The 26,862-nt window shown below is 40.4% G+C and overlaps 1 protein-coding gene across 2 annotated transcripts; it reads right to left on the bottom strand.

The window, feature by feature from the left end:
• Window positions 1–280: 280 nt before the first annotated feature.
• Window positions 281–26,862, bottom strand: LOC143459075 (protein patched homolog 1-like). 2 transcript variants are annotated; one of them, XM_076956038.1, is made up of 27 exons: window positions 26,406–26,862; window positions 15,251–15,443; window positions 10,861–11,068; window positions 10,697–10,775; window positions 10,329–10,547; window positions 9,862–9,954; window positions 9,654–9,775; window positions 9,023–9,173; window positions 8,773–8,925; window positions 8,509–8,664; window positions 8,338–8,436; window positions 7,734–7,859; window positions 5,954–6,072; window positions 5,580–5,778; window positions 5,237–5,479; window positions 4,862–5,140; window positions 4,546–4,720; window positions 4,232–4,366; window positions 3,911–4,092; window positions 3,574–3,796; window positions 3,226–3,458; window positions 2,994–3,157; window positions 2,788–2,904; window positions 2,457–2,711; window positions 1,920–2,295; window positions 1,612–1,794; window positions 281–1,484 (listed from the first exon to the last, which is right to left on the bottom strand). In XM_076956038.1, the coding sequence occupies exons 1-27, from the start codon at window positions 26,448–26,450 to the stop codon at window positions 1,263–1,265; spliced, it is 4,749 nt and encodes a 1,582-aa protein (XP_076812153.1). In that variant the 5' UTR covers window positions 26,451–26,862; the 3' UTR covers window positions 281–1,262. The 2 variants fall into 2 exon arrangements, with proteins under 2 accessions (XP_076812153.1, XP_076812152.1); XM_076956037.1 differs by lacking the exon at window positions 26,406–26,862 and adding an exon at window positions 19,381–21,248.

The raw sequence follows: 26,862 nt of genomic DNA, 5'->3' as shown, positions 1-26,862 counted from the left end.
CAAATCCCTATGTGGGTTATAATGAAGTTTGAATATTACAGTATATACTGCTCAACTGCGTGGTGGTACTTATTAATGTTGTAGCGTCTAGTCACTATACCATAGCGAATGATATAGCACATTAACTCACAGTGTAGGCTTGCTGTAAAACCTGCTATTAATCTCTTTGCTCTTTCTTTTAGCAGAACGAAACTTTCTTCAAATGAATAAAACTACATCACTTTAAAGAACCCAAAGACGTGAATGGATGTCGCGACTATATATCCACAGCCATCAAATCTTTTACCTGTAATGACGTGAGGTATATTTGGTTGAGACAAAACGGCGTTATATTCCAGTTAAATGATAGATGACAAACAGGAAACAGGCGGAGGAAAACTTCCGCACATAACAACATGAATGTGAAGAACGCGATATAAAGTATCAACAAAAGCCTGTTAATGACAATAAATAAAAAATAAAAAAAGACTTCCCCATAATACAGACAGGCATATACTTTCAAGTTGTACTGCGGGCATATTAAAAGGATACGCGTAAGGAAACATAAGCTATAGAAACTTTCATAGCAGCTACAAAGTTAAAACACAATAGAGCCAATGACCTTAGACAGAAGGTATCAAGCAACAACAAATTATATCTGATGATTGACATACAGTATAGCGGCGGCGGTGAAGTTGCATAATATAAATCTAATGTAGGGCAGAGAGAGGGTCTGAGGGGAATAATTTATAGGGCAGTGAAAATCGGCGACTACTTGTTTGAGTTTTTCTTGCTTCGCTATAATTATAAGGCATCGGGCAAACAAACATTGCAGCTGAAATTTGTAAAACAAAATACACTTTACCTTGCTGACGAGACAGAAAGTAACATTTCAACACGAGAAGTGAATTTACAAATGTACATATGGCAAATCTATTTAAATTGGGCTAAAACAATTAGAGGTTGTTTAAATTTTTTACGACCTTAACATCCTTTCTTACTCAAGAAAATCATTCGCTTTCGCTTCATTTCAATAATAGTTTCTACTCGGCATATGATCAAATATTTATGATTAAATTGAACTACTCGAACTGGCTACAAAAAGGATCAATTGTAATGTTGCTCAGAAGAATTCTTACAACGGTAATACGCTGCTCTCACGGTGGCAATGTTCAGAATAAGCGACGTCACTTCATCATAAAAACGTTTAGGGTAGGGCAAATAATATGCAAAATACATAAAAATCGACATGCTATCTCAAAGGTTGCCTATTAGTGAAGGTTTCAATCTTGAACTGCTCCAGGTTGATCATTCCTAGTTGTGATCGTGCCCGGTCTTTGGTCGTTCAACGCTGAAATATCGAATCTCCGCCTTTGCTGTGGCACTGCTAGAGTTTCACCCTCTCCTAGGGCACCCCAAGCGGCATAATTAGGTTGATGGACGTTGGGGAACACTCGTGACGATGACGTAGATGATGTGGAAGGTTCAACGAAAGCTACAACTGGCTGTAAAAAGAATATGATGTTGAGTTAGCTGAAAATAAGCCATCATTTATATTTGCCCAAAATGCAAACTAAACATATTATAGGCTAGATTATACATCAGGAGTCACGACATGATTTAAATGTCTACCTGTCGTCCGGACGAATGAACCTTGACAGTAAGAGAAGAGGTTGCTGTAAGCGTGGGGATATTCTGTTTTCCATCACCTCCGTTCGATTTCGTGATACTCTCTCCTTGAGACGTAGAAGCAGCCCGGCTTGTGATATCATTGGTGGGGCGAGCAGGCTGAAATTGCCCGTTGTTTAAAGGATTCTGCGAAAATAGAATTACTGGTTATTTTTGACCAAACCTAGCAAAAATCTCGGTTTTTCTTCAGGAAAAAAAACAAAAATGGGAGTTGTCGCTAAACAAATAGTCAAGCAGGGGGCAACAAGTACCTCACAGTGTTGAAGATCATGCATTTGTTCATTAGGCGTGGCGTCGCCCCTTGAATAGACAACATATTCGGCGTGTGGGTACACGTAAACGCGGCTCCCTTCTCCTGTATTTGAAGGCGGTACTTCAAACGGATGTTGCTGCCAGGCCGTGTTTTGATCAGGTGTATGTCCACCATTCTCGAAATTTGAACTAGGGAAGGCAGAGAAGGGAACAAAACCTTCGCCTTGATAATGGGGAGGAAAATTGTGAAAGTGGGGTCGACGATAAGCGTTGTTCGCCGGGCCGCGACCATAACAGGAATGACCACATCGGCGACGCATGTGCAGATCGTCCCGAGATGAATAATGATTGCGTGAACAGTAATGTGTCGGCCTCCTGAAAAGACAATCATCACGATAATTGTAAAAACAATTAAGTTTCGTGTAAGATCGGTCATTTTTTAATAACACGGATATCATCTTTCAAACGCGCTGTCGTTGCCATAAGTTTACGTGGACGATCAGGCGAGATCGTAATCAAACGAAAATGGTTATTACCTATGACAGTGGCATACATGACTCCGGTTATTGTTGCAATTAGAGTTGTAGCTTCCAATTGCATGCGAATGGCAATTGCAGGCAACTTCTTCAGCAGGTGGTGACGGCGGCGGTGTTGGTGTTTTAAGCCGTGCACCGCCACCTACCGGGACAACTTCGGGTGGTGGACCAATTAACGATAAAACTACTGGAAGCAAAACAAGACCGTTCAGCACGCCGAGCGCAATCAATACGGCCAGGACTTGAAAGAAGTACCTGAAAATAATTTAATATTAGATAAATGACCGTACAAATTTTGACATTGCCTTTTGTGAACATCGAAGAGACTTACGTAATAATAAAATCGAATTCCGCTCCTGCGAGCATAACAATTCCAAGCAAAGTTGAAATGGCGCCATCTACAACCGGACCTAGCATATGCCCGATGCTGTGCTTCACCCGGTCTTCTCTGCAGCAAAAACATTTCGAGTCCAGTTTAATACAGGGATTATTTACAAAAGTACTCAATGTAACCTTCATAGTAATTATGAGCTTTACTTGGTTCCGCAGCAAGTCAAGTATGCGAAAGTAATATGGACCGTGAATTCCACACCTAATCCAATAGCTGCCACCAGTATGACCGCTGGAACCGCGCTTAGTTTTACATTTGTTGCCCCCATAAATCCTAGAAGCTCGGCGGAAATCATGGCAAGAAAAATGGCCTGTGAAAGAGTTTGATTGGTAAAGTTTGTCGCAGGCTTATTAAATAAGCTGCAAAAATAAGACTTACCATGATAGCTGATGCCCATGGGTTAAAAAGGATCACGGAAAGCACAATGAAAACTGCCACAATAACGCAACCGAGGGAAATAAAGAGCCAGAAACGGAGATCGATGTACTGCTGCCAATAGGTGAACGGATAGCCACTGGGGTAGGAATCAATGTCCGTTTGTGCAGCTACCGACTCGCATACGCCTCGTACCCAAGTAATCACGTTGACAAAATCCTGATTTTCTCGCATTCCTTCACAGAGAATTCAGTTTCAATATTTGAGTTTAGTTTGTTGAACTTATCTTGTATACTTCTATCAACTTCTGCAAAGTGCCATAGTCATGGTAGACAAGTTTCAAGGAATTACCATTCAAATAATAAGGCATCTGCGCGTAAATTATGTCTGGTGAGCGAGGTATATACATATTGGCGCTTTTCGGTTCGTGGAGCCAAGATTCAGGTTGCGGAATGATCACCGCCTGGGATGCCTCGTAGGAGAGTGGATCGTTTCCTACCCAAGCGGATAAATAATTGTAAAATGCGTCCTCTGGAATTATTCCGTCATCCGACACAAGTCGAATTCGGTCAACCTGAGTGGAAAAATAGAAAATTTGTTCGTTGTTATTCAGCGTAAGATTTTCTACTTTTCACGCAAATCGGCTCAACTTGGGTCACCAAGCTGGGTTTTATCTTACTGTGCTCACCCTTTCGCATGGTCTGCCATTAATTTTGCAACCGATTCTGCTTATGTCAGTTGGTCTTAATGGCTCTCCTGTTTGACGTAACAGTTTGAAGGCCAAGATCGCGTTATCGGATGCTTCGGCAGTCCACGTGGTTTCGTTTACAAAACCTTTAGTCCAGTCTTCATCGAAAGCATCTTGTAAAACTGTAAGTGATTTAAACAATGTCAGATTGTAGGAGCATTTACAAACAGTGCATGTACAAAACTGTTCTGAAAACATCAGAAATGTTTAAAAAACTTGTAATTTAAATTTTAGTGCTCGTAATGAATCTTCCAACTATACCTTGAAGCCAATCGCGGAAGTATTCTAGCCAAAATCTGTTTAGCGAGCCATCGGTTTCACGCACCACGTAACTAATATTTCCTACGCTATGGTGAAGACGATATAAGTGTTCTTGGTTGGAATGGTAATTAAACTCTGCGGAAATAGTTAATATATAAAAATTACGTTTTCATTAAAACATTGTAGAATGACAATGAACAAAAATTTTTGTTTTTACAAAATATATATACAGAACCTCCCAAGTGCATGCATTTACCAGATGCTGAATTTTACAGAAATTACAAAAGAAAATTTGAATTATTTAAGCTACTTACTTTTTGTGACGATATACATATTGTAAAATGAGAAATATGTAGTTTGAGCAACAATCGCTGCATGCTCACGAGTCCCACGCGGCAGTACATCACCGAAATCCAAACCATCTTCCACCACTGTACAGCCGTATATGGAGACACCAAGCAGACCACAAAAGAGTATAATGACAATGACCTTTTGCAAGAAAAATTAATACATTGCCTTCAGTAAATCGTATACCACGTATTGTTGTTTGTAGTAGTTGCACATTGTAACTATGCAATCAGCTTTTGAAACAAAAACTATTTGCTATTAGTGTTTTCGAGATTGTCTTACTCTGACAGGATTCTTCATCAAAAACGGGGCGTAGTATCGTTCTCCCAACTGGCTGACAGTCATTGAGGGCAGTGTAGCCAGACAAGCGTACAGTGCTCCCGATCTCTTTTTTGCTCCAAAACAACACAGCCCGCTTTTACGCCTTTTGTGTGGTACAAGGCTGTGGGTAGAACTGCGAACACTTTCCATGGGAGTAGTGAGATTCGTTGGAGGGTTGCTGCCATGGCCTCTTCTGCTTATTCGTCCGGGCACACCAGATGATGCAGGGGTAGATCGGCCCTAAGTGGCAAAACAAACCTATTTTCCAAACTGACACAGGGTGTTGAAAAACTGTCGACTAATCAAATTAATCTGTTTCCAAGTACTTCAACTCACCGGAGTCGAAGTTCCGCTTATGGCTTCATTTACGAAAGCAACTTTGGGTCGTGCGGATGTTGGTTTCGTAACCACCTCGTCTTCTCGTTTCGTTGTACTGGCCGTATATTCAGGCGGAGGCGTTCTGGGGTGCTCGTTGTATAGAGTGCCGTGATTTTCGTTGTAACCTGAGTTGAAGGGTGGACGAACAGATGTTTCGGTTGTTGGCCCACGTACGGTAACGTAAGATCGGTTGGAATAAGCCTGAGGTAGGAACAAAGACGTATCATGAATACATTTGGAATTGCACATTGTAATAGTCTACCAGCTATTAGTTTAGCGATAATAAACATGCCAACTATACCTGAATAGTGTGATGCATTGTGATGGTGGTTTCCGATCCTTCTTGATAGGGAGGTGAATTATTTCCGGGCAGAGGGCCGGGGTTATGTACACCTGGTGCCGGTCCAACATGCGGATAGCGGTGACCACCGTGAGTGTGAGAGCACGTATGACTTTGCCTGGCGTTTTCTGTCAAATCAATGACTTCGTTTGCGCTCGAGCTGAAATGGATTAAGTAGATAGTTGACTTATGCAGGCAATGACGTACAAACTACCGCATCCGAAAGTCAGCCGATTTTACACACAAGGATTGGATCGATTAAACTATTTTTCTCAAGTTTTTTAGGGCAAATTTAGAGTGCGAACAGATATTTGTTCAAAAAACCGAGTACTCACCTATCAAAACAGCAAAGGATGTCAAGCTTGTTGTTCTTTCTTCTTTTAAGGTCAAGGCTAAGGATTGCCGGAAAAATGATCAGAACCGACACCAAGTTAAAGACGGTAACGATTGCAGCCTAACAAAACAAGGTGGAAATATTCAGCAAATCAGATTGCAAATGGAAAGTGAACCCGCTAAGCTACTGGCATGCACATTAATCGGCCAGACCCGTTGACTAAACACTGATATGTCATGTCATGATATGGCTAGCCATCATATTTGCATAAAAGTAGCTGATTTGTGTAACAGCTGTCGCATTGACGGATCAATTTGTTCCAAAAAATGTTGGTACCAGAAATAAAAATATTAGAGTAGAGGAAGTCCTTAAACCTTATTTTGTAAGCATTGATAAACGGCGTCGCCACAACGGCTGCGTATTTCAGTGCAAGAATGCCAAGGCTTGAGTATTCGCCTTAAATCAACTCGACGCCATGACCATATATCGTTATCCGAAATCAACAACATAGCGTACTAGAAGAGCAGACCACACATGGGGACCTATACATACTCTAAATTGTGTTATCGTTCCTTGTCTATCAGGCCCCGGCACCAAATCGACGCCATCTAAACTGTTCGCGAGAGCAGTTGAATGTATTTTATTGTGCTACCAAAATAACACGCTGATATACGGGTTCTGCACGAATAGAGATACTCGTCTTCCACGCGCTGAATGTTATTCTACTTTTAGTCTGTGTGTTTCTCGCAATCGTTTGATGAAAGACAGCGGCTTAATTAAGATTGAACGTCGGTAAAGTTTTGGTGTTCAAAGAATAAAAAAGACAACGCTTCAGTAAAATGTCTGTTTTTCATGTGACCCTGGTTGTTTATTAAACATTGGATGCTGCTAACAGCACTCCGGCATTTACGATGTGTCTGTCGCAAAGTTATCAACCATCCTGACCGGGTCTTAAGCGAATGTTTCCGAAAAATGCGTTTGCGAGATAAAACCGTGGCGCCACGCGTCCAACTACGAGTGACAACCATAGTCAAAGTGGAAGGCTGGACAACGCGATCTTAGAGAATTAGGTTTGTTCAAGCACGAATACCAGCAGATCGTCAGTATGACAAGCATCCAGAGCGAGAAGATAATCATGCAAGCAATGTCACCTTCAGATGGGCGTGCCAACAAAAAGATTCTCCGGATCTGGTAGATCCACGCTGGCGGTAGTGGTAATGTAAGAATGCGTGATTGCTCACGTGGAGATAATTGCGTGATAACCCTTTAAGCTGATTTAATTATGATTTATTACATTATAGTATTTTACAAGAATGCCTACATAATGGTTATCAAAGTGAAGGGTTTAACAATCGCATGTGGGTGGATGTTTCGCGTGCATGCAATTCGTAGGATTCCAAGTATACGTAACTGGCAAACGGTGCAAATTTTTATCATATAGAAGCACCTGTCATCAACATCGATAACCCCACCACTTACTGAATGACCCCCCGCTGCAGTCAAAGCGATGGTTAATGCTATCAAGCCGTGTTAATGGCTTTGTCAAGAGTGCATGGCACGTCAAAGTCGTTTTCTTTAGACGGCATACGAGTGCGTGGTAAAATGAGAGGAAAAAATGGAATGTGAAACGCGGTTGGAGGTTGGATTCTCTCTTAAACGCTCAAATTAGTCATCTCAAGTTTTACTATTGCTATTCACTTAAACTGCATTCTCGGGTGTTAGGTGTATCTTATATTGGAGTAAACAAGAGACTGGATATCGCTAACTATTTTATTTCTCACCTGCAGTCCGAAGGCTCGCAGTGCTGGCATGGGAATTATAAGTGAAAAAAGGAACCCGGACAGAATCGCTACCGAAGTGAGAAAAACGCTGACTCCAACTCTTTTAAGGCACTCTCCCGTTCGTTCCTATATAAAAATACCGGTGTGCTAACGTATTTATTAGCAAATATAACTAGCGTATTACCACAGTCATAGGACGGTTTAGGGCAGGGGCGGGCAACTTCTTCGGTCGGCGGGCCTGATATGAGAAAATGAAGTACTTGGCGGGCCGGATTCCTGAATAGATTGGAACGCAGCTTTGTCTTATTAATGTTCATGGTCGAAAATGTTTGCTCATAAATGTATGTAGACCCGAACAGAACAAGTAGATTTATGGCCATCTTTCTCAGGTTGGCAAACTTGGACGTATTCAGTGACGCAATACAGGGATTGCGGCAGAATGTGGCCGCAGGCCACATTATCATTTAAGACCGGAAACTGTCTGCGGGCCGCTCAAAATCCCGTCGCGGGCCGGATCCGGCCCGCGGGCCGTATGTTGCCCACCCCTGGTTTAGGGGATCTATGGTAACTACGCACGCCGTAGCAGCAAAAAGGTTTGTCTCACCTCAAAGGGAATATAGCTCAAAACCGAAATTTCTCCGAAGTGATGAGCCATAAGGAACATATCATCAACCCCAAGACCAAGTAGAAGAAACGGCAATACCTGTTAGAAAACACCCAAGATTAAGCTTTTTGGCCACTTCAACGTTAGCAACTTGATATTGCAAAATCAAACCTGAGTGGAGGCGGCATTGAAACTTATTCCGATCACCGAAGATATGCCTAATCCTGCAGCGACAGATAATGCTACAAGAAGCACTCCTAAAACCCCAACAGCACCTTGCGAGCGAGATGCACGCATTCTCATCAATGACAGACAAGCATAACCCATCTGTAACACAAAGCATTAATACGATCATTAAAAGATCATTGCGTTAGGGGTATAAAAATGACTTAACTTCTGAAAAAAGAGGCTTTGCGAATGTGTAAAGCTACTAACCATGAGTAAGTAACCTCCAATAACTCTCGCAAAACTAATGTTGGAAAACTCAAGGAGTATATCGTCTGCAGTCGCAGCGGTGAATGCGTACAATGTGTCCGGTTCGTTAGATGTTGAATTTAGTCGTTCTGGTGGTCTGACGGAGTAGATTTTCTGTGGGAAAATTGGAACGAGGTGAGGTCATTGATCAGCTGCACATAGTTAGTTGTTCATGAGATATTAATCAATTCATAACCAGCTATCATCTCACCTTGACATACTCTCTCTGCCATTCCGACAAAACTTGTAGTGCGCGTTCTTCGCTCCAGTCGATGATGTTGCCCGTTTTAACAGTGTTCTTATGAAACTGGTACATATTTTGGGCACTCATTAATCGAAACAGCGTTTCTAAACCTCGAGCGCTGCAAAGTAAGCCAAGGATAATTTATTAGCTTTGTGTTATCACTGTCAGCAACTTTATGAGATACAATTGAGGCAGCAAAAACGATCGTATTGCTAAATATACGGTCGATGTTGTCAACTGAATATTCTAGAAATAAAGTTTTCTGAAACCACCTTATACATCACACAAAAGTTTCATATGTTCATAACAAAAAATCGTTTTGAGATCAAACAGCATCGGATTGCCCTAGGTTATTATATTTAATAACAAGGATAATAGTTGACAGCAAACAATTTCAGTTATTTGAATTCAAATATTTCGATACGCTCGCGCGATATTTGCGAGACCAATCCAAGGATTACGAGGTATAATTTCAAACAAAATTTTGGCCGTATTGAGTGACGAAAATCAAGCTTGTTTTCGCCATAAGGCGGTACTTAAGTGCCCGGATATCATCCGTTAGGATTTGGCTAAAGGCGTGACGCGTATAGCAGCTTACTTGGTTATCGTTGAAGAGCTATCTCGTTTTATATCTCCGACGATTAGATCAATGGGCCATTGCATGAGATTCGTAGCAAAGCCAGAGCAACCTTGGCTTAAAATGCTCTTGACGTCAGGTGTCTGGAAACAGAAAGTTTTGAGATAAAGCTTACTGATCAAACAAAATGAGGTACTGTCACTGAAATGAATAAAACGAACTGACTCACTGCTTTTGAGTCATGGTTTGGAGCTGTGGTGGGGCATTCCGGATCGTGCGGATCAAGACACCATCTTTCCGTGTATCCGGTAGTAACTCCAGCCTGGTTTAAAAAGCATTTCAAAATCAAACAAAATCGTGATAAATAATCTCTTTTCTTCAAAGTCTTGCAGATGCTTGCGGTAATTTACACACTTTACGTACACGAACTGTGCCCTGGCATTAAGCAGAATGACAGAAAATGGCCGATTGTTACTATTGTTCAAAGCCTCGGGTTAATACATATCTCATCACGGTAAAATCGCATCCACATTTGCAAAGTCACAATTAAAAACGATAAAATGGTTTGGTATACTAACTAACTAACATCGTCTCCACTCGGACGTTTATTAAACAGAATCAATCACCTTGCGCTAAAATGTTTTCACACATAGGTTTACCTACCAGCATCAGAAAGCTTAAATATTCGCTCCTTACCTGAAGCATAACATCTTTGTAAGTTGTTAATTTCGCTTGAATCGAATCCGAAGGTAGTTCAAGAAACTTGTCGAGCAATTCAAGAGGGCGTAAGTTTGCCCAAGTTACCGACAATTTGGAACTGATGTAAAGTGCGGGCCTTGGTCCTAGCAATTTCGCTCCTTCCCAAAAGCAGTCCAATGGTGTGATAATAAAGCATGGTAACAGTCTGTCTAAAATCTACAGATCAAGAATCACCCTTTAAAGATTCCTCCCTTGTTTAGCCTTTATAGCAGATATATGCACAGTTATTTCACAAAAAGTCTATTTTTTATGGTAGTTACAGGAAATAAAAAGGTTGAAACTGGTTTTTGAGGAAAAAAAATTACCACAGAAAAATCGATGCCACCATCTTCACTAGATGTCGGAATTGACAGCTTGTAGCAGAGATCACTAAATTGCCATGTTCTGATCAAAATAAAATACAAATATACTAAAAAAACGCTTTAAATTAATCAGAAAAAAACTATTTGTGAGCTAAATACAAACGTACTGGTTAAAAACCGCTACCGAAACTTCGGTTGCCGCTTTTGCGGCTTCGTAATGAAACAACAGGGAGTCTTTTGTTGCAACGTCTGCTCCAGTTTGAATCAACATCTGTAAAGTCGAACCCAGGCTACTGCTGCTCGTGCTAGTACCTTCTGAACCACTAGACATTGCGAATTTGGTGTAAGCCAGTTCCTCTTCCAGCTGCCCACCAGCTGCAAAACAACGAGTCGATGAATAAATAAATGATAACTGAAAGGTATCGCTGATATTATAAGAAGCAAAGTATGCTGCGTATGCGTCGTTAATTTTTCACCTACAATTCAACTTGAAAATCTACATAATAATTAATAGAAATCATAAAATATTATAAAACCAGTAGCTCGAAAAAGTTTTAAAAACCAGTAAACAATGTGGTCAGCAGCTCCATTCATTTCGCACGGGAAAGATAACGTTTAAAACGGTGCAATTTTCTAGGACAGGCCAAGAAATGATAGTGTGTGTCTTTGTTGGCTTTCAATAACAACCGCAGAGTCAGATAACTGAGTGGGAATCAAAAACCGTCGAAGAGTGAAGAATAGTATCGAACTGTAGAAGAAAAAAACTAAAAAACAAAAGCAAAAAATCACTCGCTGGTCGAACGCATTCACAACAAATCTTCGAAGGTGGTAAAAGATATCTTAGATCGAGCGATAAACGTTCGATAAAATCACGCTCAAGCCTATACTTCTCTACACAAGTTCGATAATCCGTGCGGATGGTCCAATGCGAAAACACCTTTAAACGCGAAAATACTTTTTGCAAAGCCACAAAGCCTTATCTAGCACACACATGTCAACAAGTTCTCTTACTTCACAGAGCACGGATCTATCAACGCGTCTGCTCTAAGTCTTTGCTATTCGTTTAAAAAATCACCAAAAATTTTGATGCTTTGCAGCAGAAGCTGATATTCGCCAAAACAATGTCTCAAAGGTCTTACATTTTCTTTGGTCTTCTGGGAATTTGTGTAACGAAAACATGTCACGGTTTGAATTCATTTACATAATATAAGAGGTTTGAATTCGACTAACAACCACAGCAGGAAAATACTGCGCTTCAACAACTGTAATTAACCTACATTGCAGTGATTCGCGCGAATTCCAAACCTCGCTTGTAAACAAGTTTTAAGTAGGAGGGCACTTTTGCAATGACCGGTCATGGGAATATGTAAGAGCGACGTTTGTGTAATTTAAACCAAGAGTTCTTTACCCCGGACTGACGAATGGACAGGCTCACTAGCCGATATGAAACTTTGGAAAATGTTACCAAAGCGGCCCTTTAGAGCAGTAGCTGCCGCTCAACATAATATCCCCAATCATTTTGCTTGGAAATAATTGGCATTGGTCATTGCGCAGATCACACAGCTCCAAGGGCGGAATAAGTTCAGCTAAGGTTAACGCTTGGTGTAAGCGAGATTAGAACTGAAAGCATCTGTCATTCTTTATCTAAAAAAGCTACCGCGCACCGATCAATGACTTTACTTTGGAGTTCGACGAATTTGGAAATTCTGGCGTCTATTAAGTTCTTAGTCAAGTCTTTAAATTCCACCGATGACCACCGTTAACACAAGCCGGACAGCCTGAAATCGACAGCTGCTTGAAATGCTGAGCCCAAGTTAAGCGATGTTTCCAGCGCGGTTTCCTGTAATCCCAACGACGTAGGAAGCGTCATACCGAGAGATTAAAATTGTGATGACATCAGTTAGAACCTATGTCATGCGACTGCGTTTTAGCGACCACCGTGTCTTTCTGACGCAACTATGCATTAAGTTATCAACCTGGATTTGTCGTCATGAAGATCACAATTACATGAAGAAACGAACTCTTGTTATCAACCCTACTTAAGTTACTCGGCGATATTACAAGTTGATGAAATAATAGCAGCTCAAGGGTCAGTATAGATTTTCAGATTGTTGGCGAGAGAATCGTGAAACAGATCATTTTGTGCTGTGTGTATGGGAGTGATGACTAAGATTGCACAAGATTTAACAAACCCTTTACCAGCTATACCTCCCGCTGATTGTCGCTTTCTCATAATATTCATACGTAACAGGCGGCTTTGGTCCCAGTCCCGACGCTGGTGTCCAACAGAGATTTCCCGCCAGTGATTTCGACAATTTACCAAGTAAAAACACTTTTAATACTAAACATGTTAACTTTCCCGTATGTTGTTTCCAAAACATTGAAACCTTCCATTTTGGCCGCGCTGCTCGTGGCGAATAAGCGAGTAAACAAAGAAAAAAATTTGCAACCAGTCAAACTTCTACGGAGTATGCTCAGTTAGATAAAACTGGGTAAAAATGCCGAAAAGTTTTTTTTGAAGTTCAACGAAGCGACACGTTAGTGACATACCTAAAGTTGACGCTGGCTGCTGACGTGAAATCAGTGGTTTGGAACCGGATTATAATCAAAAGTATTGCATTTGCTACATCAAGAGACTGCTTTAACGTTTTTTTTTGATATTTGTCTTTTGGTATTAGAGGTGTTGCAACACGTCACGATGATTTTAATGAAATGTCTGCAACAGAGTGGAAAACATGTAGCGGTGTCACGTTCATATGGACACACCACAAATCCCGTTCTAGTGATCCAATCAGACTGTCAGCCATTAAGTTATATTTACGTTTTTCCGACGACAGCACGCAAAAAGTTCATGAAAGAGAAGCAGACAGATCAAAAGCTGACGAGATAGCCGGCTTGAAGCTGATGCCATCATGCTGTGGATTCCACCCTATTTAGATTTGAGTCTCATACAACACTGTCCGGCGTTTACTGAAACGCGATCAGTCATTTCGTCCAAAGATAATATACCTCTGGGCGCCGATGAATATTAGCGCAGACTATGAAACTCAAATTATAATCCCGTTACGAAATAAAGCCAAGACGCCCTTTTACGACTGGTCCGTGCGGTTGACCGCAAATAAAATCCGAAAATGAAAGTATAGGTTCCATCTTAGTACAAAGGCAAATTTTGGGACGGGCTAATTGCTAATTTCGGCGTAAATACCACGCTTCTGACCAGAAAAATGAAAAGACCACCCGGATTTTTGATGAAAACTAGAAGACGTGATCTTGGCAAAGATTTGGGAAAAAAACAGAGAATATTTTCATAATGCGATTAACCTTCGACTAATTGACGACAGAGCGCGAGAAAAAAAGGGTGGCCGTGCACAGATGCCAGTGCTCCTTGCAGTCGTTTTCTGCATGGTTCGTCGCACACGACTGTCCCATTTTTGGGCACCTTATCGCGGAATTACACTACAATTAACACAACACCTCGCCAAGTTCGCCATCAAAAAGGCAAAGTTTGAACTCAATCATAAAACATGCATTTGATCGTTTCCAAACAAGGCTTAGTCGCTATACAGAAGATAGAAGTGTGAAGGCATGCACGCTAATCCCGCCGTTTTATGAAAACTCGCCAATGTTAGACAGAAGGACTTAATGTCAACGAATTGGAATTGATTAATTAGTTACTCTATAGAGTCAGGCGTTGATTTTAATTCAGGCTTGTTACGTATAGGCCAGAGCGGTGTAAGCGAACCAAACAAACCGTCAATCCAGGTGTAAAAAACACGTTCTTGCCACCTGCTATTGCATAGACTCGGACCACCCACGATTAATTGGTTTCATTTGCGATAAGGAATACAACACTGAAATAGTGACACTCATCCGAAGCGGTTAAAGTTTCATCTTGGCATAACATACCAAAAACATCACCTATTACACATACACTTGTCTTTATGTGTTTGGAATGAAAAGTGTCAATGTTTATAGAAAACGTTTGTGCCGATGATGAAAAAAACAGCGGTGATTGGACGACTTAGACGTATAACGGTGACGTATTAAGAGGATTCAGGTTTGACAAAATTATAAACAGACGTTCACCGTAAACAACAGCAGACAGAAAAAGAGAAGCATTCACCCGTCAAAAGGAAATTGAAAGGAGAGATATGTAACAAAGCAGACCAGGAAAACAATTCTAATCATATCTATAGACACAACCTACATTTCTAACGAAAACACTTCCTCCAACATTTTTTCAGACGTTTTTTTCACAACAAAACTCAATAAAAACACCGTTACTTGAACTGTATTTGTTGGTCTTGCCAGAGTAAAATGTGCTGGTTTAAAGCGATTTGCTTGAATTTACTAAAAGTTACACAGATGGATCACTGTTCATGGTGTAATATAAGGAAATTATTTATCTTAACACAAATTGCTGAGGTTTGATTTCGAAAAGATTACCACGCCAGCTAAAACGTAAACAGTCTGATCAAGCTGCGCTAAAACCTCGACGGATTTTGCCCTTTAAGCGGCTCGTCAATCATCCAAACTCGGCGAAAACATGAAACTTACTTTCGACCCACAACTCATCGACATTTGTTTCCATGTGCGCCAGCTTTAAGCCCACCGCGCAAGCTCCCAGGATCAGGACTCCGATGAAGAGCACTGTTGCCGCTTTCCGCTGGATAAAACATCCGAATTTGTGCAAATTCTGTTGGAGAAATGCCCGGAACTTGAGAGCATAAATATTTCCTTTCGCCCTGCCCTGAAACACGATAAATAAATTAAATTATGCTTGGTGGTTTGCCGTATTGTTATTGTAACTCGTACTAAGTGAAGGCTAAAACCCAATAACCACTTTGTATTTATGCAAATGCATCCTGTTCGTTTGCAATATGCAAAGGGAGTTAGTTTTCATAAAGCAGTATTAATTTTCTTAAAGCGATAAATGACATGTTTGGGGGAGTGGATGTTATGTTAATTGCCTTGTGTATATAACAAACTTGTTGTTTTCGAACAACACAGGCTAGCATGCACCAACTCTATTTGAAGTGGACATAGTGGGAGGAGTAGTGTCATGGTTTGTTGTTGGGTTTAATACTCGACAAGTTTAAGCTGGTCTCGCGGTACCAGCGGTAAATCCGTCCTTGTTTGTGTTACAAATAATTTTTTATTTGATAACACTCAACCGGATTTTTACATGACCTTAAGCTACAAAAACTCGTAAAGATTTGAAAAATTGTGATACTACATCCGCATGGGTTTATCCTCTTACACGGTTTGTTTTTGTTTTACTCCATCTATTGTGTTCATCAGTCAAGTATTTAACGAACCAAGGCCAAAAGTCTGTGGCACAGATTACAGCTACCAATTTTAAGTTACGACAAAATTAGCAAAAGCACACGCAACAATACATTATTTAAAACGACATATATCTACGACTCTTAAAATGTGCATGGTGTTTTGCATTAAAAGTTAACATTTTAGCAGTAAAACGTTTGTTGGCATTAGATATCTCAGCTATTACTACATCTTTAGGTCAGCTGGTCATTTACATCGTGATATGACGCAAATAATATCTTGTCGTTACTAATTTGCAATTTTTCTTTGTTGTGGCTTTTTTCAGGAAGTACTGCTTGTGATGAAACATGCACGTTTTTCGGGGAAACAGCCTATATATAATCTAAACATTTAATATTTGCAAAAATCTAATGTAATATAACCCAGGTTTTTATACGTAAGAAACGTATTTGCAAAGTTAATTTTGGTCAATTTTCCCAGTTCTAACGTAATCATCATCTCTTGACTAGACATTTCTGGCGACAGAAATTCATTTCAATAAAAAACGATCTCATTAAGGCAAAATCTTCGGTTCCGTTAACAAATGGCATGCGCTACATTAGCTTCTGTCACTGAACAAACACATGTAAAGTTTTGTGTTAAACTTCGCGGCACGGAAAGGTAAAAGGTTGAAATCTAAAGGTCCTTTTAGAGTATCTAAGTCATTAAAATCTTACTTTGAGTGCGAGAGATCCGAAAGTCGAAAAGGCTTTGGGCTCACAGTGCCTCGTTTTTCAAGAGACAAAAAAAACTTGATCTGACATTCGTGCGATACGAGCTCCCCCCAGTATACAGGGTGTCACAATTTTTGAGATACTCGGGCGATATGCGCACGCCGACCTAGATGAGAACACACCCCATACCGAACGCTTCCAATTATAGAAGCAAATGTTTTCAGAAGTCGGCCTTCTGCCAATGCACGAAGTATGTTTGTTTAACGTTTTTGACACCTAGTACATGGTCTGCATACCAACGAAATGCTTATTTTAAACAACGCCGATCAAAATAAGACATCTGGGAGCGATTTGCCAGAGCAAAGTGTACCATTTGCTCATCGGAGATGAATCAGCAAGGCATGTTGTCACTAGGCAATAAATACAAATAGAGAAGCCGCAGTTTAAGATTAGCGAGATCTGTGCGTTGGGTGGTCTATGTACAATTCTATTGCCCCAAGCGATGAAATCAATTTGGATTATAAAAAGACACTTGAAAGTAGCAAAGAATCTTTCTGGCTCAAGCGATAAAAGTGTCTGTGTTGTGGTCGCGCAAAGGACTTCGAAGAGCCTTTACTCTGTCATGTGGATGTTGTTATAGGTCTTTGATGATAACTATCGCATAAATAATTAAAACAATTGTCGCGAAATTAGATTCCGCGTCAATGGTCAAAAGCAATTCGCACGACACGTTTGAAACCGTGACTTCAGACAACGATTTGATCACACACTGCTGGCAATATCACTCTTGACACATTCGTGTCCGCATCTGAAAAGTCTACATGAAGGTGGACAGTCAGATGTAGGATTAATAAGAAACAAGACATTCCTCTGCACTTACGACCTGGTGTGACCCACTCAAAAGGCGCGGACGTTACAAGTGGGGTCTAATGATATTTTATACATCTCTTACAGCATCAGATTCCTACGATGAGCAGGATGCACTGCCACGCGATACCGTCGATGACCCGTGTCGCTTAAATCTAGCGGTCGTTGTCGCGCGGTATTTGTTATGAGAGGTGACGTGGTGGAAGCTCCTAATTATCCAATTTCGGGGAAACTATGTACAGAAATGGTCACCGCTCTTGGGCACGTTTTATCGAGTACTGCTTTTCGGGACACACACGTTGTCAGTTTTATAAACTCTAATTACAATGGCGACCTTTGGTAGAAGAATTATAGGGAAAAACTACTACGATTATTATTCTGTCAATGAGATTTACACGCTGAAAAAACGGCTGTACAGTTTTTAACAGAAACATTTTAACGTTGAATTCTGTAACAGTTACGTTACGATGGCCACACGATCACGACAGCCAAAGTCCGGCAGAAATAATGCGGTCATTCACACTGCTATTGTATCTTCTCTATTGATATGTTTTTCATGTTCAAAGATAAAGTGGGAGTAGATAAAACATTCCCTTGGTGTTATGATATAACTTAATCAACAAAAAGCATTGAGTAGCGCAGATTTACCCGCTTAACTATACTGACTGTATCGGCCGGCCGTCGACATTTTGGGAGCATCAGAAAAAAGTCGCCCTCTAAAGCCGAGTTTAGAAGGTTAAGCACTGAGGATGTTTTCTCACAGAACTTGGCTAAGAGATTTAGCTTTGAGACACAATGTCGGCCTTTCGTTATTTTAACGCTATGTCATGCCTGAAATGAATTACAAACCCGACACCAGACCGACGCCATACATGAGGTGCCAGGTCATGCATTCATCACGACTCCACACATAGAGGCGACAACGATAGCACACGGTACCATTGCACACTTCACTAAACGTAGTTGAAAGACACGTCGTGTTACCTTAATGAGGTGAATGTTAACCTAAAATGTCGCTTGGTTGTCGTCATTTGCTGCCAGAGAGATGCTTTGACATGTCCTTTGCAAGTTGCCACAACATTTGACGTATGCATTACAAGTCCTGCTTTAGGATTACATAATTTCTTGTGCGTTTAGTGCGTGTCAATCGTGAAATCGTTGAAGCATATGACTTAGCGCGGTAGGTTTTTTTTCGCTGCGAAGTTATATTGAAGAGAAAATATTTTATGGCGCAAGGACATTTGAAAATGAATACCAACACATCTCGTGATAAAATCTTCAGGTGTGATGAGAAACCGCAAAATTTTTGCTTCCAAAAAAACCTGACGAAGAAGGTGCAATATACCCCATGCAAGTCATAACATGTCAGCTTCACTCGTCGAGATCTTTTCTGAGTTGTGAGATTTTAATCAAATAAGAATAAATTAAAAATCCTTTTATAAACCGTCTGTCATCATAGGAAACCGCATTAGGCATTGTTGTTTGGTGACGCACGAAATATGTGACATCCTTACGTGCTCAAAGCTGGGCCACCGATAGAGATGGAAAAACAATACCATATAGTTGAACAGGGTAATTAAGCAAAATGGTAGTATTTAATACCATGCTACGCACTTATCTCGGAAATTTTAAAACTTATCTCTTGTCAACTACCTTATGCGTTTGGGCAGCCGGAGGCCCTGAGCTGCCATTACAAACAGTAAAACACTTGACAGCGCAAAACATGGTAAGTCCAGATTAATGAGTTCAAACGTAAGCAAGCAAAGAATCGGACCTCTCGCTATAAGAACTAATTTCAAAACGCTTTCACAATGTACTGACCTGTTCGACACGCGAAAGAGCGAATCTGGCATCACACCAACTTGGCCTGGAGAGTAAGTCTAAATCGTTTCTGATATTTTTCCGGAATTCTGATTCGGTTGAAGATTGCTGGTTAGAGGTAGAACGGGCTTTGTTTTCGTCACTGTTTATTTGGGCAACTTCAAAGCTGTTATTGCGGGCTACAGGAGCAGGTCTTATTCCTCCCTCTTCCCGAGTTTCAGCATTATCTTCCTGGCTGTGGATGTTGTTTGCGTTTACACTCGCGACAGGATTATGCGGTAATCCTTCTGATGCTTCCTGGGTGACAAAATGGACTCGAGCTTTTGCGGCGTCCGTGACCGTTATAGGCTTCACCCATGGGTCTTGGAGGCGGTTATCATCAGCCTGTCCTGCAGATTGATTCGATTCGATATCATTGGATGTTGCCGCGTTTAGTTCAGCGGAAGACGTGTTTTCGCTCGCCGTCACGGGCATTCTAATATGTAGCGGAAAATTTGAAGCGTTTTCACTGTCTAACGACTCTTCCTCAGAAGAGCTTGACCCACTCAGTTGGCCTGGTAGTGTCTTGCGGACCTTGTTGCGTTCCGCTCGCCGCCGAGCAAACGACTGCTCACTTTTCTTCCTCGATTGATTGCAACTAAGCTTACGAGATGACCGGCTCTCCTTTGAAGACAAGATATTACAACGTGCTTCGTCAGAAGTGCATATGCTCGCCACTCCACAATTTTCAACTGGATTTTCTTCGAGGTGCTTGGCAGCAGCGCTAGGTAATTCGTGAAAACGTTTACCAAAATTAGATCTAGAATTTTGGTCAAACTGTGTCGCCTTTATCCAGCCTGTAGTTTTTTCCACTGCTGAAGTAGTGGCGTCTGGTATATTTTGTTCGCTTTCTAGTGACACGACCCTAATATTTTCTGTGAGTTTACAACGTTTTCCGGAAAGTGCATCGTCATTACATGATACGTCATTAGTTAATTCATCTGATTGGACATTTAGATGTGGCGTGAGGGTAGGGAGATGCTTGTTGCCGTTAAAAGTTTTGGCTGCAGTTTTGTTGCTCACGCTTTTTCTTATTTCACGTTTTGCAGTCGAGGTGCCCACATTGCAGTTTTTGTCCTTGCCAATCGTCGAGTCAACGCACGACCTTAAAGCGGATTTCTTTGGATTCGATGCCATTCTTTTCGCTCTTACAGCGGCTGCCCATGTGATGGTTGTAATCAGGCCTCGTCCACTGAATTGACATTATCAATACAACGGAATGGAACGCGGAAACTTTTCCTTTTGATTATCATGTGATTTAGTCGGATATAATAACGGAGTTTAATAGATAGATTGTAAATATCACAATTACATATTTCTGTAAAGCAAGATGCGATAATCATCATTCATCAAGGTATAGCGTAACCATTTCCAAGTATCTAACTTTCGTAATCTGCTCACATTAAATATAATTGTTACACATGTTGCATTTTCTATCATTTCACTGGCCTACCATACGATTCGACTTTGTTTGGGCAAACCTGGACACTTAAAATGTCCTTAGCAAGAAGTCTTTTCCTCGACCACCCTGGAATTTACTTGTCGTTGAAGGCGACCGCACTGCGCCAGGTGTACGAAATTTGTCATCATTCTTTTATTACACGGGACGGCTTTCTGCGGGTCACACACTACCTCAAGCCAGATTCGGAGTAATTTTGTGTTTACCTCTAATCTAAGATATGCTGATATTACGTCCCAGCATTGTGCTAATATCCAGTTCGCCGCGAGCGTTTACTGCTTCGCAGGCCCGCCTCTTTCACGTGGATCTTTGTATAGAATATATCGCAATCGTACCTGAAAACCACGACCTTGTCTACAGTACAAACAACTTGTTATGAAACTAATGCTTAGTTTAACAACAACGCCATTTTTTCAAAGCGTTATAGGAACCCAACCCAGCCAGTTTAATTAAATGGCAATAGGTTAAAACAAATGCTATTGGCTATCAAGCTTTTTAATTTGCTCTTTTGAGTTTTTATCTGCTGCCAGACAGGCGGTTAAGACATTAACTGGACTAACATGTCAGCCAAGATTATTGCTGCTGTAATTGCTTCCTCTTAGAACTCACTTTTCCCAAAGGTAATGTACACCGAAATTTTGTTACTAATTTACATGTCATCACGTTATCACACACATGTTTTACTCTTTTATCTCAGCCATATTTTGTCCCCTTGTGGGTAGCCCTAATGAACAATGCCCTTTCTAAATATTACATTCTGTGAGGCATACGCTGCCAGATTGGTGTGATATGCATTAAGCAAATCTATAATAACGAGGATAAAAGTAAATCTCCGACTTACTTGAAGATCAGTAAGCTGCTGAACTTCAAACCTCTAGTCGCTACTACGCACAAACAGCAAAGCTGTTAACTGTCCCTGTGGGAAAATAATCCATAGACAAGCACCAGCTCCCCTGACCTCAAGTGTACATTAATTACTACAGTATACTCATATGAAACCTTATTCTGACAAGAAATTCCTACCACTGTGTTACCTCTGAATGAGGCGAGAAATCCCCTCACAGCGCGTTAGAAATGTATACACATAACATGGCGCTGACGACTGTCGACTGCGGACGGATCTCTGTCTTCAAACAAAATCTCATGAACAGAATCAATCGACCGAGTTGAGCTATGGGCAACGTTTTTTTCTGACTTTGGGCCACTCGCTTTTCGCCGAAGAAAGAGATAATAGCAGAGAATAAAGGATCTTATGCGGCGCTATACCAGTCGAGTTTAAGGAGTAAAAACGAAAAAATGGAGCAAACACTTTACTTCTTTTGCTAATTGGCAATGTTACTACTATCGGTTGTGAAAATACTCTCTAAAATTGCTGCAGAATGATTGGAATTTTTTCATTTTCATCAACCGTCGTTGTGTATTGGCTCCAAGGATGCAGGTGCAATTGACTTTAATCTGTATAACCTACTAAGTGTCCGTTTCATTTTACCATCGTAGGAAAGCATCAGACACTTATAAAAAAAAATACGGTGTTGTATTACGCTTTGGTGAAACAAAACAATTGCCAGTGAGTGAAACGAAAGTAAACATTAACGAGGCCCGGATGTGTTAAATTACTAGTGACAGCTTGTCACTCTTTAACATTGCCCACTTTGATGTCAGTTGGTACACCAGTAATGGGTTACTTAAAATGCGACTGAAACCTGACGAAAACAGTTAGTTAATGAAAAGCGGGGATAGTTCGAATGACGTGCCGAGATATCTTGTTTCGTGAGTCATCTCGTGAATCAGAAATCAAAATTAAGAAAAAAATCCTGGCTACACCGCAGTAGGTAATCAACAAAAATTGCAGTGGAATATAGGCCATTACCAATAGTGTTTTTTTGAATACTGCATCTACGCGGGATTAAAAATTCTTACAATGAGAACTATGCCTAAATCGTTGCACGTAAATGGCAAAGAGAATCCGTCATTCCGCTCCGATGACTGGGCTATCGTATTACCGTCCGTTTTCAATGGTGCTTTTTTTCCCTTTTCGATTTCGGGGAGTGGAAAAAGAGCGGACCACACAAGTCGTCCGCGTCATTTCTCGCTTATGGCAAAATGAGATCTCTCTCAGCTTTTATGAAAGCAGGGAAGAAGGCAGCGTAGCAGCTTACTCGACCTAATGCAAGCTCAAGTTAAACATCTACAGTACTGGCCTCGCCGGAACATCTAAACGCTATTGAATTTCTGATTTATTTTCGGACTCCGCCTGGTTTCGGGAAATTATGTCATGCTAAAAATAGCTCCTTTGATACTTCCGGTCGTTAAAGGCTCTGATATCGTGTTGAAGTTTCTGGTATGTTACCATAAACTTAACGGTTTTCACCTGGGTATATTGTGGCGAGATTACAAAGCTTCTCACTTTAGTATATACGATTTTCCACATATACACGGTTCAGCCTGTTTCATTGTAATAGACCACCAACATCGCGTCTGATTAGGTTTACCTTAATTTGTTTGTTGAATAAGAGGCCTATGACGTGTTGTTTTTTACTTGTCTGTTTGTATTTTTCAGCTAAACGTGACAAACGCCGTGTCTATGGAATAATAACATATTAGAAGCCGGCTGTCGGTTAGTAAAGTTTAGTCTAATCTGTCACCGTATAGCAGGATATTTAAACAACAAATTTTGAGATCGACAAAAAATTATTTCAACAAGTAATGGTGTTGTGATTACTAAAACCGTCCTGACTGTAAAAATTAAATTATAAAGTAGTACTATAAGGAAAGAACGGAATAGTTTTTTCGTTAACTTTTAAACAGACAGTTCGCTAAAACAACGAAACAATAACTCGATTTACGTGACAGATTTCTACATAACTGTCCACTATACTGTACTTTTTTCTATTGAGCAAAACATCATTCTTGTTATTTCGGAAACTACTGACTTCAGTTCATCACCAAATGCAATGCGGCTCACATGACAGTCACATCACGCCTCCGCTCTTCACGATCAGCAGTCGCTTCCGCCAATGAACTCTCCACAACAAACCTCAGTGGTCCTCCTGGACCACTTGACCGCATATGTCTGCCATCAGCAGACCAAAAAACGCTTGTTTTACATAAGACTAGTCTTCTTTGATCTATAAATGGATCAACTATATGTCCAGTTGTCCACCTGTACATTCCGATACGCAATCAACAATACGTTCGACACCAGAACGTTCACGAATTTCCTGATTAGTAACGTGTGATATGTAGGAGGCTGTTAGAGTAACCTTTGCAAACATCCGTGATCAAATGCTGAGACTCTGCGCAACTAAGTTTTTGTGGTGGCCTAACATTTACTTCCATATGACAAGACTGATCGTACAAGAGTGGAGTTCAACTTCATGTTGGTTCTTATTGATAAGGAAGAGTTTTTGAGTAAAGGTGAAAAGTGGTTAAAAGCAATTGTCGTTGTATTCTTAACAAACATAACCAACAATTCGTAAATGGGTTGTTTAGCGACAACCTATATAGCACGTACAGCCATGGCTACAAATAAATATAGAGAAACGTATTGTAGCGCCTCACGTGTTTGCTCCTTTCAGCTATCGGTAAGTGTAGGCTAATTAAAAGGAAGCCCTACGCCATTAACGCATCCCCCAACACTTATCTCTTCACTAGGTAGGGTACAAACAACGATTGTCGAGTTCTTGTTTTTTTTTTATCTGTAAAGTCTACCAAATGAAGAGAAAACAGTTTTTTTGTGTGCACCTGCATTATACATTACTTGACGCATTACTTATTACACTTTACTTGATATTCTTTAAAATTAAGCGCCAATCGCCAACCTCAAGCTCTCAAGCCACTTTTGTATAAGCGACTTTACCAAGATTATTTCTTAACATTGGTTTTGCCAATGTTAAGAATTTTTATCAGTATATACTTAAATTTATTTCTGTGTTCTTCTTTTCATATACCTTAACTATTCTTCAGAATTTGTCAAGCGTCGCCATTAGGAGTATAACCAATGCCCAGTATGCAATGCTCTATAGTCTGTACCGCATATGTTAAAATATGCATTTGTTTTACAGGTCAGTACATAAAAGGTTCACTGAGTAGCTAACAAAAGTTTGCATGAATTTGGCAAATATTACCAAGGCTTATCTATTTTGATTTAAGACTGATGAACGTTTAGGGCTAAAATAACATATATAGATTATAGATAATATATATATATATATAATAATAATATAATATATATTATAGATAAACTTCTATTTTCGAAAACGTGCAAATCAAACGCAACTTTTGACGCGTTTGGCGAAACTATGTCAGGCAAGCCCGGATCTCGACAACCAATTTAACACCAAAACGTTTGTTTTCGTAGCAATCTTCTACTGGTTTAAGCGTATTGCCGTGTGAGCAGATTTGTAGGTGTTAAATAGAACTACGAAAGACTAAACTATTTTTGCGGCTTTTTATTATTGCCAGAGTTATAAGAAACCATTTTGTCGTTTGTACGCAGATATTTGACAAAGTCACTTTTCCTTATTATCTCAATTAACGAATGTTAACAAATGATAAGCGATTTCGTCTTCTACATCTGTTACATGTCATGGAATGATACTACAGATGAGCAATATAAAGAAACCACAGGAACAGGATTAGATTTCAATAATTAACGACTTCAAACGGTGAATATAACCAGGTTTTCAGCACGCAAAGGTTCGTAGCTATAAAGATTTGCTATACATACAAATAGATATGGTATAGATTGACAAAGCTGACATTTCCAAGTGACCCCTACCAAGGTATGCGACATGGAAGGAGCGTGAAAGTTACTCCTTGAGGTTCAAAAAGTTATAGCCGAGCTTTTTATTTTACCGTTTTATGTTGCATCTTCTGATGATTAAGCTCCACAGACCAACGTGACGAAGATGACGGATTTAAAACAAAAATCTGGCATTCCTGTAATTATTTTCGAGATCTCATTGATGGTTTTGTTCCGTCTCGACCGACACTTATTCTTCTTCCACGCAAAACGTTTTAATTATAGATTTAGTTTAATTGCTTCTTTAAATCACCTAAAACCTTCTTCGATGTCTTACAAAGCAAAATTCTCTTTCTTCTCATCATTTCATCTCGTAATCACTCATCATTGAATAATAAGCGACAAGTGGCTGATACAAACGCTCTCTGCCAGACTCTGTTTTACAAAATCCCGTCGTGTTTGCGGTTGTGCGATTACAACATCGCCTTGTGCGGGATGATACGTAGTTCGTAGGTATACAAAAGTAGGCTATAAGCAAGTTAGCAGCACAGTTATTTTAGCTTTCCAATCGCAAACAAACCTTATGAATTTCCACTTTTGTTTACACAGCAGCGTTCCAAATTACACGTTTAAAAGATTTCAAAAATCAAAGCCCGCAAGAGCTTGAACAGTTCCTTGCTTAATTTAACTTGTCAAAATAGGTTTATGAGTAAAGTGACATAACCGAATTGGAGACGTTTTACGAGAAATGAATAATTTATACAGTTTGCTGGTGGAGCTTACCTCACGTCCAAAGCTTGTGTTAATCTGGTTTAGGTCGTACATCATGCTCAATCCGAAAGACGTAATTGACAGCGTTGCTTTATTCCTTATAACAGCTATGGATGCTCGTCCATCTTCTCTCGGTTTTTTCCTTTAACTCTTATCAGTGGCCGCCCTTTCAATATCCTTATAGCCAGCTGAAATGAAATTAACATCCGCCCCACTTTATTAACTTCTTTCGGTTCCCCGTAAAGTTTGGAATTTTTCCACTTCCTGAAGGTCTCCTTTGTTGTAGTGCTGAAGTAATCCCGTGTATTTATCCCTAATCAGTTCTTCTGTCATCGAATTAAACTAGGTTTTCCCTTGCAGTCGAATCCTAGGTCCGGCGCTATCCTTGGCCTCTCGCTTTCAACCAATGACGAATCATTCACTGATGACAAAGTTTCCCAGGTAACACGTTAAATAAACATGAAGCCTG

Source organism: Clavelina lepadiformis, chromosome 5 (assembly GCF_947623445.1).
Source record: "Clavelina lepadiformis chromosome 5, kaClaLepa1.1, whole genome shotgun sequence".
Lineage (NCBI taxonomy): Eukaryota > Metazoa > Chordata > Ascidiacea > Aplousobranchia > Clavelinidae > Clavelina > Clavelina lepadiformis.
Note: the sequence above shows the minus strand (reverse complement) of the source record. Positions and strands in the feature narration are given on the sequence as shown.